We start from the raw sequence: 15,363 nt of genomic DNA on the forward strand, positions 1-15,363 counted from the left end.
AGAGCAATCAGAAAAAGGAAAGAAACAAAGGGCATCTAAATTCAAAAAGAAGAAGTACAATTATCTTTCTTTGTAAATGATATGACTTTATGTTTGAAAAAACTTAGACTCCACTGAAAAACTATTAAAACTGATAGACAAATTCACTGAAGTTGCAGAATACAAAATCAACATTCAAAAATCAGTAACATTTCTATATGCCAATAGTGAACAATCTGAAAAAAATCAAGACAGTAATCCCATTTATAATAGCTATAAATAAAATAAAATACCTAGGAATTAACCAAAGAAATGAAAGATCTCTACAATGAAAGCTACAAAACATTGATCAAAGAAATTGAAGACACACAAAAAGATGAAAAGATACCCCATGTTCATGGATTGGAAGAATTAATATTGTTAAAATGTCCATGCTGCCCAAAGCAATCTACAGATTTAATGTAATCCCTATCAAAATACCAATGACAGTCTTCACAGAAACAGAAAAAAAAAAAAAAAATCCTAAAGCTTATATGGAACCACAAAAGACACAGAATAGCCAAAGCTATCCTGAGCAAAAAACAAAACTGGAGGAATCATATTACCTGACTTCAAATTACACTACAGACCTATAGTAACCAAAATAGCATGGTACTGGCATAAAGACAGACACATAGACCAATGGAACAGAATAGGGAACCCAGAAACAAATCTATACATCTACAGTGAATTCATTTTTGACAAAGGTGCCTAAAACATACATTGGGGAAAGGCTAGGCCCTTCAATAAATGGTGCTAGGAAAATTGGATAAGAATAAAACTAGACCGCTACCTCTCACCATACACAAAAATCAAAACAAATTAAAAACTTAAATCTAAAACCTCAAACTACGAAACTACTAAAAGAAAACACTGGAGAACCTCTCCAGGACATTGGAGTGGGCAAAGATTTATTGAGTAATACCCCACAAGCACAGGTAACCAAAGCAAAGACAGACAAATGTAATTATCAAGTTAAAAAGCATCTACCTGGCAAACAAAACAATCAACAAAGTGAACAGACTACCCACAGAATGGGAGAAGATATTTGCAAATTATCCACCTGACAAGGGATTAATAACCAGAATATACAAGGAGCTCAAACAACTCTATAGGAAAAAGAAATCTAATAATCCAATTTAAAAATGGGTGGAAGATCTGAACAGACATTTCTCAAAAGAAGATATACAAATGACAAACGAGTGTATGAAAAGGTGCTCAACATTTTGCTTTCTGTTCCCAGCAATGAGGACTATTTGAATCATCTGGATTTGGTTGATTTACTATCCTAAATCTTTATTTGAAATAGACCCTGTGTGCTACATTTGACACAGCTGCCCACAACTGACTTTTAGCGTTCTCTGAATGCATCTTCATCTAGTTCTCCACGGTTCTCTCTAAAAATTCCCAGGTTCCTATTCCTACCCATCCATTTAATGCAAATGTCTACAGGGTCTTTTACTCAAACAGTTTCTCACATGCACTCTTGGCGAGCTCATCTACTTGCCTGATTTTAACTTTCATTGTTTGAAGATTACTCCCAAATCTGTATCTCTAGCCCAGACCTCTCTCCTGAGCTCCAGGTCTATATCTACCACTACCTTCTGGAGTCTCCACTTAGATGTAGCAAGGTACCCCAAGTTCAATACATCTAAACCCCATAGCCAGGTCTGGTGGGACATGCTTGTAGTCCCAGCTACTTGGCAGGCTGAAGCAAAAGGATCACTTGAGCCCCAGAGTTCGAAGCTGCCGTGAGCTAGGATCATGCCACTGCCCTTCTGCCTGGGTGACAGAGCAAGATCCTGTCAATGAATGAATGAATGAATGACCCTACTTCTTGCCCTGGATTTCCCTACCTCACTGAGTGGCCCCATCATCCACCCATATACCGTCACTATAAATCTCAAGAGTCACTTGAGTCCTCCCACTTCCTCACTTGTGGTAGGCAGAATTCTAAGAGTGACCCCCCCCCATGACCCTTGCCTTTGTATATTCTCCTCTCTTTGAATTACGAATATGATTAGTTGCCATTCCCATGATTATGTTATGTTACATGGCAAAAAGGGAATTTTTTTTAGATGTAATTAATGTTACTAAATCAGTTGACTTTGGGTTAATCGCAGAAGAGATTATCCAGTTGGGACCAGTTAAATCACATGACCCCATTAAAAGAGAATTTTCTCTGGCCAGTGGCAGAAAAGGAAGTCAGATAGATTCTAAGCACGAGAAGAATCTGATGTAAGCTGGTGGCTTGAAAATGGAAGAGGGGAATTTGAGAAGAAGGTGAGTAACCTTTAGAAGCTGAAAACAGTTCTCAGCTGACAACTAGGAAAGATGTGGGAATTGAAATCTGTCCCAAACCTAAATGGGCATGGAACTGGATTCATCCCCAGAGCCTCCAGATAAGAACCTACCTTATCTGACATCTTGACTTCAGCCTTGTGGAACCTTAAGCAGAGAACCCAGGCAAGCCTTCTTTAACTCTGACCTACAGAACTGTGATGTAATTTTAAAAAAAAAGAATGAAAGGAAAGTACTCAACATCATGGATCATCAGAGAAATGCAAATCAAACCTACAATGAGATTTCATCTCGCCCCAGTTAAAATGGCTTTTATCCAAAAGACAGGCAGTTACAAATGCTGGCGAGGATGTGGAGAAACGGGAACCCTCATACGCTGTTGGTGGAAGTTTAAATTAGTACCATCACTAGGGAGCACAGTGTGGAGGTTCCTCAAAAACCTAAAAATAGTGGCTCATGCCTATAACCCCAATACTTTAGGAGGCCAAGGCAGGTGGATCGCCTGAGGTCAGCTGAGACTAGCCTGCCTAACATGTCGAAACCCTGTCTTTACCAAAAATACAAAAATTAGTCAGGTGTGGTAGCACTTGCCTATAGTCCCAGCTACTTGACAGGCTGAAGGAGGAGAATCAATTGAACCTGGGAGGAGGAGGTTGCAGTGAGCCAAGATCATGCCACTGCACTCGAGCCTGGGTGACAGAGCAAGACTCCATCTAGAAAAAAAAAAAAACCCTAAAAATAGAGCTACCATATTATCCAGCAATCCCACTGCTAGGTATGTACCCAAAAGAAAAGAAATCAGTATATTGAAGAGATACCTGCATTCCCATGTTTATTGCAGCATTATTCACAATAGCCAAGATTTGGAAACAACCTAAGTGTCCATCAAGAGACTAATGGATAAAGAAAATGTGGTACATATACACAATGGAGTACTATTCATCCATAAAAAGAATGAGATCCTGTCATTTGCAACATAGAAGGAACTGGAGGTCATTACGTTAAGTGAAATAAGTCAGGCATAGAACGACAAGCTTCTGGTCAGGTGTGGTGGCTCACACCTATAATCCCAGCACTTTGGGAGGCTGAGGCAGGTGGATCACCTGAGTTCAGGAGTTCAAGACCAGCCTGGCCAACATGGTGAAACCCTGTCTCTACTAAAAATACACAAATTAGCTGGGCTTGGTGGCAGTGCCTGTAATCCCAGCTACTCAGGAGGCTGAGGCAGAAGAATTGCTTCAACCTGGGAGGCAGAGGTTGCAGTTAGCTGAGATTGCACCACTGCATTCCAACCTGGGCAACAGAGTGAGACTCCATCTCAAAAAAAAGAAAGAAAGAAAGACAAGTTTCACATGTTCTCACTTATTTGTGGAAGCTAAAAATAAAAGCAATTGAACTCATGAAGATAGAAAGTAGAAGGATGGTTACCAGAGGCTGGGAAAGGTAATCAGGTGGGTAGAGGGGAAGTGTGGGGATGGTTAATGGGTACAAAAAAAAAAAACAGAAAGAATGAATAAGATCTAGTATTTGATAGCACAAGTCACTATAGTCAATAATAATTTAATTGTACATTTTTAAATAAGTAAAAGAGTATATCTGAATTGTTTGTAACACAAAGGATAAATGCTTGAGGGGATAGATACCCTATTTACTCTGATGTGATTATTACACATTGTATGCCTACATCAAAACATCTCATATACCCCACAAATATATACACCTACTATGAACCCCACAAATATTAAAAATTAAAAAGAAACCAAACTAAAAGAAATAAACAATCCACAATCCAGTTGGAAATTTCAAGACTTTGAATTGATAGAAAAAGCAGACTGAAAATTATTAAGTATATAGAAGATTTGAACACCACTATCAAGCAACATGACCTAATTGGCATTATAGATTACTTCACTCAACGAAAGCAAGACACATTCAAGTGCTTGCAAAACACCACAGTGGATTATCTGTGGACCGTAAAAACTGTCTTAGACAATTTCAAAGGAATTAAATCACACAAACGATGTGTCCTGACCATGATGAAATCAGTTACAGAAAGATCTTTGAAAATTCCCAAATATTTGCACACTAATTAACAGACATTTCAATAACCCATGGATCAAAGACAAAAATCTAAGGGAAAATTATGAAGTATTTTGAACTCAATGAAAATGAAAATACAACATAGCAAAATCCGTTAGAATACAGCTAAAGCAGTGCTTTGAAGGAAATGTATAGCACTAAATACATATATTAGAAAAGAAAGATCTGAAGTCAATGACTCCAGTTCACGCTTTAAACTAGAAAAAGAGGGCAAACTAAATCCAAAAGAAGAAAAAGAAAATAAATAATAAAGAGCAGAAATCAGTGAACTAAAAAAGAAAAATTGATGACAGTGAAATCTGATTATTTGAGAAAATAAATTGATCAACCTCTAGCTAGACTGATCAGAATAAAAAGAGAGGAAGACACAAGTTAACAATATTACGAGTGAGAGAGGACATCAGTATAGATCTTACATGTATTAAAAGGTAATAAGGAAGTATCACGAATAACTTCATGGCAATAAAGTTGACAACTTAGATAAAATAGACAAATTTCATTAAAGATACACAACATCAATGCTCATTTAAGAATAAATAAACAAGGGCCAAGCATGGGGATGTGTGCATGTAGTCCCAGCTACTCAGGAGGCAGGAGGAGGAGGATCTCTTGAGCTCAGGAGTTTGAGACCAGCCTGGGCCACATAGTGAGAACCCAACTCTAAAACAAAACAAAACAAAACAGAACAAATAAACCCTAAGAATAAATAGCATGAATAACTCTAAATCTAGTTTTAACATTGAATTTGTAGTGTGAAAGGCTATTCCAGGCTCAGGTTGGCTTTTTTGAGGTATTCTTCCTAACAATTTGACACAAATTCCTTCAGAAAAGTGAAGAGAAGGGAATTACTTTCCAACTCATTCTACTAGGCAAGCATGACCCTTATACAAAAAACCTCAGACCAATTTAAATACATTTAATCAAGTAGCAACATACGTTGAAATGAATTTGAAAAAGGTCTGGGGTTGGAAGACCAATTCGTAGGCTACAGAAACAGACTAAAAGGAAAACGGCAATTCTAATACTATAGTTACTTTTCTGCTAGAGTGATTCTACTCCATGTAACTAAAATCATACAAGGGCATACTTAAGATATTCCAGAGGACATGCAGAATTGGGAGGACTTAGCAGATGTGACTGAGGATGGGGACAAGACGGAAGTTGCAGGCATTCTCAGGAATATTAGGGGTTCAGTTCCAGGCCACCATAATAAAGTGAGTATCACAATAAAGCAAGTCACATAAATTCTTTGGCTTCCCAGTGTATATAAAAGTTATGTTTTATAACTATGGCCTATTGAGTGTGCAATACCACTATATCTAAAAAAGTATATATACCTTAATTTAAAATACTGCTAAAAAAAAAATGCTAGTGATTGTCTAAGCCTTCAGTGGGTCATAATCTTTTTGCTAGTAGAGGGTCTTGCCTTGATGTTGATAACTGCTAATAAATCAGGGTAGTGATTGGTGAAGGCTGAGGTAGCTGTAGCAATTTCTTAAAATAATAAAGTTTGTCACACTGATTGATTCTTCCTTTCACAGATTTCTCTGTAGCATGTGATGCTGACAGCACTTTACCCATGTAGTACTTTTAAAATCAGAGTCAATCCTTTCAAACCCTGCCACTGCTTTATCAATTAAGTTTAATTAATATTCTAAATCCTTTGTGGTCATTTCAACAACATTCATAGCATCTTCACCAGGAGTAGATTACATCTCAAGGAGCCAATTTCTTTGCTCATCCGTAAGAAGCAACTCTTCATCTCTTCAAGTTTTATCATGAGATTGCAGCAATTCAGTCACATCTTCAAGCTCCACTTCTAATTCTAGTTCTCATGCTATTTCTACATCTGCAGTGAAGTCCCTCAATGAAGTCTTAAGCCCCTCAAAGTCATCCATGTAGGTTGGAAGCAACTTCTTCCAAGCTCCTGTTGATGTTGATTTTTTTTTTTTTCTTTTTATCTTTTGAGACAGTTTCCCTCTGTTGCCCAGGCTGGAGTGTAATGGCGCAATCACAGCTCACTGCAACCTCCACCTCCCAAGCTCAAGCAATTCTCATGCCTCAGCCTCCTGGGTAGCTAGGATTACAGGCATGCACCCACCACGTCTGGCTAATTTTTGAATTTTAGTAGAGATGGGCTTTTGCCATGTTGGCCAGGCTGGTCTCAAACTCCTGACCTCAACTGATACACCCACCTCAGCCTCCCAACATGCTAGGATTACAGGCGTGAGCCACCCCGCCTGGCCTCATGTTGATGTTTTATTCTCCTCCCATGAATCACAAATGCTAATAGCATCTGGAATGGTAACTCTTTCCTAGGTTTCCAATGTACTTTGCCCAGATCCATCGGAGGAATCGCAATCTAGGACAGCTATAGCCTTTTGAAATGTGTTTCTTAAATAATAAGACTAAAAAGTCAAAATTACTCCTTGATCCATGGGCTACAGAATGAATATTGTTTGTACAGGCATGAAAGCATTAATCTCCTTGTACATTTCCATCAGAGCTCTTGGGCAACCAGGAGATTGTCAAGGAATAGTAATATTCTGAAAGGAATTTTTTTTTTTTTTTTAGCAATAGGTCTCAAAACTGTATTTAAAATAGTAAATCATGCTGTAAACAGATGTGTTGTTATCTAGGCCTTCTTCCGTTTATAAAGCACAGGCAGAATAGATTCAGCACAATTCTTAAGGACTCTAGGATTTTCAGAATGATAAATTAGCTTTGGCTTCAACTTCAAGTCACCAGCTGCACTAGCTCCTAATAGGAGTCAGCCTGTGCTTTGAAGCTCTGCAGCCAGGCATTAACTTCTCTCTAGCTATGGAAGTCCCAGGTGGCATCTTCTTCCAATACAAGGCCGTTTCATCTACATTGAAAATCTGTTGTTTCATGTAGCCACCTTCATCAATGACCTTAGCTTCTAGAAAATCTACTTCTAGATAACTTGCTGCAGCTTCTTACATCAGCACTTGCTGCTTCATTTTACACTTGTTAGAGATAGCTTCTTCCCTTTAACCTCATGAACTAACTTCTGCTGGCTTCCAACTTTTCTTCTGCAGCTTCTTTACCTCTCAGCCCTCACAGAATTGAAGAGAGTTGAGGCTTTGCTCTAGATTAGGCTTCGGCTTAAACAAATATTGTGGCTGGTTTGATCTTCTATCCAGACCACCAAAAACAGCAATACGGCTATTTTGCTTTCTTATCATTCATGTGTTCACCAAATTAGAAGTAGTACTTCTAATTTCGTTTAACTTCTTTAAATTCAAACTCGGCTTTCATACCTGGCTCACTGCATTGTACAAGAGGCTTAGCTTTCAGCCTTTCTGGGCTTTCAACATTCTTTCCTCAGTAAGCTTTATCATTTCTAGCTTTCAAGTGAGACACGAAATTTTGTCCTTTCCTTGAAAACTTGGAGGCCATAAGATTATCAATTGGCTTAATTTTGATAATGCTGTGTTTCAGGGAATAGGAGACCTGAGGAGGGGGAGACAGAACTGCCTGTCAGTGGAGCAGTCAGAACACAAACGTTTCTCAATTATTTTGCTATCTTATATGGGCACGGTTTGTGGAGGCCCAAATCAATTACAATAGTAAGATCAAAGATCAATGACCACAGATCACCGTAAGAAAAAGTTCGAAACACTGCACGAATTACCAAAACGTGACAGAGACACCAAGTCAACACACGCTATTGGAAAAACAGTGCCCACAGACTTGTCAGATGCAGGGTTGTCACAAACCTTTAATTTGTAAAAATACAGTATCTGCAAAGTGCCATTAAGATGAAGTATGTGGCCGGGCCCAGTGACTCATGCCTTTAATCCCAGTATGAGGCCAACGTGGGTGTATCACCAGAGGTCAGGAGTTCAAGACCAGCCTGACAACTTGGCGAAACCCCATTTCTACTAAAAATACAAAACTTAGCCGGGCATGGTGGTGCATGCCTGTAATCCCAGCCACTCGGGAGACTGAGGCAGGAGAATTGCTTGAGCTTAAGAAGTAGAGGTTGCAGTGAGCCGAGATTGCACCACTGCACTCTATCCTTGGAAAGAGAGTGAGACTGCATCCCAAAAAAAAAAAAGTATGCCTGTAACGATGGCAATGTGGAATTAGAAAAATGGTAGTGCTGGTGAAAGACAATAAACAGTATAGGCATACACTTGGGATTGGAAATTCGATGTTTTATTTGGAATGAGATGAGTTTAGTGTTCTGGCAAGATACCCAGTACTGTAATAGCTGATACTCAGTGAGTTCTTAGTGTCAGATAGTTGAAAAGGTGACTGAAGCTCAGGAGAGAGGGAAACATGGTACTGAAGGTCATGCCTATATAATTTATTTCATTTACCACCTCTCATCGTCAATTGTGGCTATTACTACATTAAATACAGTAGTATACTTTTTAAAGAGATACTTTTCTGCAAATCTTAGGATGTTCTTCCCAAAGTAAGAAAATGGTAATTATAAAAACTAAATTACTATAATGGTACTCTTAAGTAATTATGATTTGGTAGAAGTCTGCTGTTCAAAGCAGCTCCTATTACAACCTGGCATTGCTTTTAAGAAGCCCTGTGGAGAAGTCCACACACACAAACCCAAACCCACTACCAGCAAGGTGTGCATTTTAAAGACCTCTGCTCTCCCACCCCTACACATGCAGTTTAACACATCTGAAAACCAAAATGGCAGCTGGGCACGGTGGCTCACATCTGTAATCCCAGCACTCTGGGAGGCCAAGGTGGGAGGCTCACTTGAGGCCGTAAGTTTGAGACCAGCCTAGCCAACATGGTAAAACCCCATCTCCACTAAAAATACAAAAATTAGCTGGGCGTGGTGGTGGGCGCCTATAGTTCCAGCTACTCAGGAGGCTGAAGAACGAGAATTGCTTGAGCCTGGAAGGTGCAGGTTGCAGTGAGCTGAGACAGTACCACTGCATTCCAGCCTGGGCAAGAGAGCAAGATTCTGTCTCAAAAAAAAAAATAGAGAAAAGAAAACCAAAATGGCTCATGTCCTTTAGCCACAGAAGGCAGCTAAGATAGCTAGCCTATGTAGATAAATCAATATACATAGCCTCAACATCTCTAGGCCAGCTAAGCCAACAGGTCATGTAGGATTCTAAATTTATCTAACAGGTAATTTTTTTTAGACTAATAGGCTAATAGGCTGTCTTACCTAAGTGACCACCCTGAGCACACAGCTCTTTCACCAAATGGAGAGTTACACCTGTTATAAATGGGAGAAGGCATTCCACTTGCTGTTAAAAGACTAAGTGATAGTTTTCCTTGTACAAATATCCTAGCAAGACGCTGAATTTGTGCGGGCTGGGGTGAAGGGAGATTCAGAGAGCAGCTATCACTTACTTGGGTACTGCAAAATGTTTAATATGAAAAGCCTTGACTAGAGTTAACTGCCACAGAACACGAAGATTGCCCAGTATGCAAAACCTTCCATTTTTGGTAGTAATCTTGAACCCTGGAAAAGCCTATTATCCCCTTTCAGTTACAGAAATAAGATGTAAATATGCAAATAACTGTTCCAGAAATAGTTGAAATTACTACTCAACAGTGGCAAGATTTTAAGATTTTCATTTTATTAAAAATATAGCAACATAATAGCAGCATCATTTGATAAATCTTTACTAGTACCATTTAAAAGTAGTCCTACTCACAAATAAACACCACCTATGCAGCATGTTTATGTTTACATTCCAAACTCTTCCCTTGATAATCTAACACTGTTCTATTAACCTAATCATTAAGGAGGTAATTTTTTAAGCATTAAGTTGATCTACACAGCTACACAGTATACTCAAATTTTCATACTTAAATCTATTGTAGAAATCAGAAATTCTTTAGTTTATTCCCCAACAGTGTGTTACCTACCAGTACCCTCAAAATGGTTGAAATCAACCTATTCTTTCAGTGCGATTTTTATGAGTTTATACTTACATATATAGTTATGAAATTATGTCTAGCAAATAAAAATAAACCAAGAATACAAGGTACTACTCCTCCATACCAATCCTGGAAAAATAAAATTTAGAGGTAAAATATGTGAAATCTCCCAAAAGTTGGCAATTTTTAAAATTAAAATGTTAACTAGATATAAATTTAAAAATCAGGCAACAGACTTAAAACCTTTTATAAACATTATATTAAGAAATGTTATATCTGATATAAGCTAATTGTAACAAACTAATTGCTAGAAACTATAAAAGTACATTAGAATGGAAGAAAGCTAGTTAGTAGTTACTAAATCCAACTGACTGAATATAACCAAAGTCATAAATGGCTTAGCGTTTACTTTTAAAATAATGTATTGCCAGGTGCAGTGCCTCACACCTGTAATCTCAGCACTTTGGAAGGCTGAGGCAGACGGATTGTTTGAGCCCGGGAGTTTGAGACCAGTCTAGGCAACATGGCAAGACTCTGTCTCTACAAAAAACTTCTAAAATTAGCTGGGCATGGTGGCACATGTCTGTGGTCCCAGCTACTCGAGGCTTAGATGAGAGGATCATCCATGCCCAGAAAGGTCAAGATTACAGTGAGCCATGATCATGTCACTGCACTCCAGCCTGGGTGACAAGTGAGACCCTGTCTCAAAAAGAAAAGTAATAATAAAAATGTATTACTCTTCACGCAAAACCACCAATAAAAGTGTACTAAAAACAAATTCACCCACAAACCCAAGACTAAGTAGGGAAGTCAATTTTATTTTAAAATTTTATTACATTTATACTAAACTCCTGCTTCCAGAAATATAATTTAGCTCTTTTAAGAGCACTAGCTTTTAAAATTTGAAAATAATCTAATTTTAAGTGAAAATTACATTAGTAAATAAACATGAGAAAATAATATGTATGTAGTGAAAATAAAAAATATTTAAACACAAGAAACACATGGGCACTGCACATTTACTTCGTAGGAATGGCTCTACTTCATAATGCACCCAGTTAAAATCAGATACTGTCTTCCAATGAAAACATAAATGATTCACTGAAATTATAAGTTATTCAATGCCATCCCTCCAAAGGGATTCATTTTAATTGCTAATTCAACAATAATTAAATCATGCTCTTTATTTCTAATAAGATTGAAAAAAACTTAAAGGCCTATTACTCTACATTATAACTCTTGAATCTACACAGTGTCTTCACTTGAGAGGGGAGTTAGATCAGGATTCTAAGTTTTAAAATAAAGATAGCAACATAGACATAGGAATGACTGAAGGTCTTGAAAATTATTACTATCACAAAATAAACTCTCTTGGACCACCCCCCTGCCCCCCGCCAGCAAAAAAAAACCTTTTCGTTATAAACGCCAGTGTTTATTTTTAATTGAGCATGTCAAAATTTAAGCCTCTGGCACTGCCAAAGATCAACATAGTAGGTACTGAACCTCTTGAAGAAAAGAACTTGAAACACAGAGATCACAAGCTGACTAGTGTTTGCAATTATAAGCTAATTAGATAGAAAATAACTACGACAGTAACTGCAGAACTTCAGGATTTGAAAGTTTTGACACAAAACTGATGCACTAGCTTATGAACTGATGCACCATCTTATGATACTAGTTCAGTATACGTTGCTGAAAGGCAACAGAATTTGTCTACAATGATAAATAGCAACTACAACTTAAGGAACAGAGTGTACTCTATGTAATCAAGCTAAAAAAGATAATTACAGAAAGTATCAAGTATAAAATGTCTGTCTTCTTGGCCTTACCTCAAGTTTATCTGACAACATCTACCTGGGATTTAAAAAAAGAAGTCTTAAAGAAAAAAACAAAATACCCTGAAAGAAAATAAACAAATGAAAATATGAGCTCTTTTAAGTCAACAGAGAAAGTATGTCTCAAACAGATACACACGTGCGCGTACGCACACATGGACACACACACATCCCTCTAGACCCTAGAATGCCTTGCTTCCATAAGCCCAAGTAAGAAAATGTTAAACCCCAATAACAACCTGATTTGTTTCTCCAGATCTCTTGTATTCCTACTCATTCTTAGTTTTTACAAATCAGTGTTTCAAGATTATAGTAAGATCATTTTAAAGCTGAATAAATATCAGCAAAGAAAATAATTAGCAGCAGGAACCAAATTAAATATTACCAACATAAAAAAACATGTAATAGGTGCAGAGTACAAGAAAACACTCATACCTTAAATGACTTGTTTTATAGACACCACACAAACACACACTCTCCACGTCACAACAATCTCAATGCCAACTAAAACGAGCAGGATAAAACTGAAATGCTTTTTTGAAATGCATAAACAAATATTTTCCTCTAAAATACTTAGCTTTATTAAAGAAATGGTACTAAAAATAACAGATTTCAACAACATTTGCTCTATTTCTACTTATATATCATAAATAAGACAGCTGTTGATGCAAGACACACTCTTTCACAATCTTTCCATATGCACCCAAGCATTCTTGTATCAGAATAAGCTGTTTACCAGCCAACCATATGTGGCTGAATGATTAAAATGACCATCTATACTTTACATAGTAAAGCATCTTCCAAAATTTTAATGTACACAGTGACAAAAAGGAAAAACAAACAAAAAAAAACAGTAATTCTGAACACATGAAGAGTGATTAAGCAGCTTCATAATCAAATCAGGCTTCATTACTTGCAATAAGGGCAACTCTTTCCATTCCCCACCAAATACTAAAGTTTCAATCTTATTAACATTAAAAGAAAACTCTAGTTGAAACCAAGTAACGAACATGCTATTCAGCTTTTTAGATCTAGAAAAGTAACTCTTCCCATGAGGTAAGGCAACTGAGTAATCTGATTGTATTAGATTGCATTAAAATAATTATACTTAATTTTTTAATACACTAATTAAAAGGTATTACTTTTTTGAAAATATAGTAATAATCAGTTCAGAAACCACAAGTTATAGTACTGGGGGAAAACATTAGCAGTGTTGTCACTTTACTGTTTGCATACTTTCTGTAAAAAGTGAGCCTAAGAATGATGGATGACCTGTATCTTAAACTCAAGTAAACATATCCTTAAACATAAAACCAATAACCTCCCATATACTCCTAAGTCCTTAAGTACAATTTCTGCACATCATTTATGAAAAGATGATTGAGAGGTAATAAGGCCATCCAATATAGAGAACTAAAGGGTTTCCTTCTATTTAAGGAAAATAAGAACATGTTTCATTTTCAATTATCACAGTATAAAACTGATGGTCCCAAAGCTGCATGACTCTAATGTCATTCTTGAAAACAGGACTTCCTTCTCATATTAGGTGAAATCTGTAAGAAGCTGTTCTGACATACCACTTAAACACTTCTCTACAGGTATGAATGAAATATCCATCTAGATTCCATATGAATTGAGAATGACTAGCACATATAAAATTCTAGAAAACAGTATACCACATTGTAGAAGGCACTAAAGCTTCAGCTTGTGCTCCCATAGCCCATTTTGAAAAGCCAGTTTCCTTTTTATAAGGGCACCTTTGCCACCTACAGCTGATAAGACACACTGCAATATTATTCATAATAAGCTTGGAAATGTCAAGAAAATTTAAAAAGAAATGTTCATTTTGCAGGTAGACCCAATGATTCTAAACACTGAATACTAATTCATCATTATTAGTATTCAACACAGTTGCTCTTCCTTTTGAAAGAGAACAGTAGCATGCATTGTCAGTTTTTGAATCCACTTATTTAAGCAATTTTAATCTGCAAAACTATTTTAAAGAAAAACTGTCCTAAACAGTGAGCCAAAGAAAACACAATAGTGAGAATTTAACACAATCACCATAAGTCCTGTGAAGTAAATGTTAAAACTTCTTACATACTTTGCACTTACAAGGGTGTGTATATATTTGCACCAATTTCAAGCACATCATCAAACTGTATATACTGAAATTAAAAAAAAGTAAAACAATACAAAATTCAGTAACTAGTATTTTTTAAAAGAGCCTCCAATGCTTATCTCCAGTCTCTAGGGATAGTACAAACTTGGATCTTTGATGTTCAACTTATTTGCAATGGTTCTTGGCAAACACTAACAAATCACATGACAAGTGTGTCAGCCACCATGGAAATACACAGATTTTTAGAAGATGAGTTTGGGTAACATCTGTTATTTTCATGATGTCCATGCTTTATTTTCTTACTCAATAACAAGATGGTCACAAAGTCATCTAACAACTGGAAAAGCTGTTAGATCCTATCTTTACGCTCAACTAGATTTCTTTCCTGTTTACATCTTGTTGAGAGAATTAAAAGCTTTGGATTTGATTTCAGCATTGAGTGCAGAGGTACACTTGTCGGTCCTATACTGCTTCTGTTTTGGTAGAGAGGTTTTCTTCACTCAGCTGACAATTTCCATTGTGCTGTACTTTGTTTTCCTCAGTCCTTGGTGCATCTTTGTCATCTACTTCTTTGTTCATACTTGAATCTGGTTCTTTATTGTGCTCCTTCTCCTACAAAGAGTAATTAACGTATGAATTTAATATTTTCCTCAAGAACTGCCTCCTATTACGACAAAAATGTGAAACTTTATCTTTTGCAAATTAAAAAAGCTGGGTATTATTTTCTCCCATTACGTTTTCACATGTAAAGAATACGCAAACACTATCAATTTCCCCTTTGTATTCTCATAAAAGATGGACAATCCATGGAAATTAAATTAGAATTGGTGAAAAGAAATTTTAAGCAAGTGCTCAGTAAATGTTGCTGACAGACTTGAAAAAGTGAGACAGATCTATTGAAAGAGTGAAATAAATTCCAAGGATGCCAGGATATATTTTTAATCTGGAAACCAATGCAGCAAAAATAAGGAAATGTAGAAAAGGAAGTCATTATGCCTCCTGGAAAAGGCTGTTCAAGAACACTCCAATTTCTACCCTCAATTTAAACAAGAATTAAATAAGAACAAACAGTGCCCGGAACGTCGTAAATGCTTA

The 15,363-nt window shown here is 36.9% G+C and overlaps 1 protein-coding gene across 3 annotated transcripts in view; it reads right to left on the bottom strand.

Moving 5' to 3' along the window:
- Nucleotides 1–11,109: 11,109 nt before the first annotated feature.
- Nucleotides 11,110–15,363, bottom strand: part of SREK1 (splicing regulatory glutamine/lysine-rich protein 1) — a 37,726-nt gene continuing 33,472 nt past the window's right edge. For all 3 annotated transcript variants that reach the window (XM_011961288.1, XM_011961290.1, XM_011961289.1), the window contains one exon: nt 11,110–14,880. In XM_011961288.1, coding sequence (XP_011816678.1) covers nt 14,731–14,880 — 150 coding nt within the window. In that variant the 3' untranslated portion in view covers nt 11,110–14,730. The remainder of the gene's footprint in view (nt 14,881–15,363) is intronic.

This window comes from Colobus angolensis, unplaced genomic scaffold (genome assembly GCF_000951035.1).
Source record: "Colobus angolensis palliatus isolate OR3802 unplaced genomic scaffold, Cang.pa_1.0 Scaffold546, whole genome shotgun sequence".
Lineage (NCBI taxonomy): Eukaryota > Metazoa > Chordata > Mammalia > Primates > Cercopithecidae > Colobus > Colobus angolensis.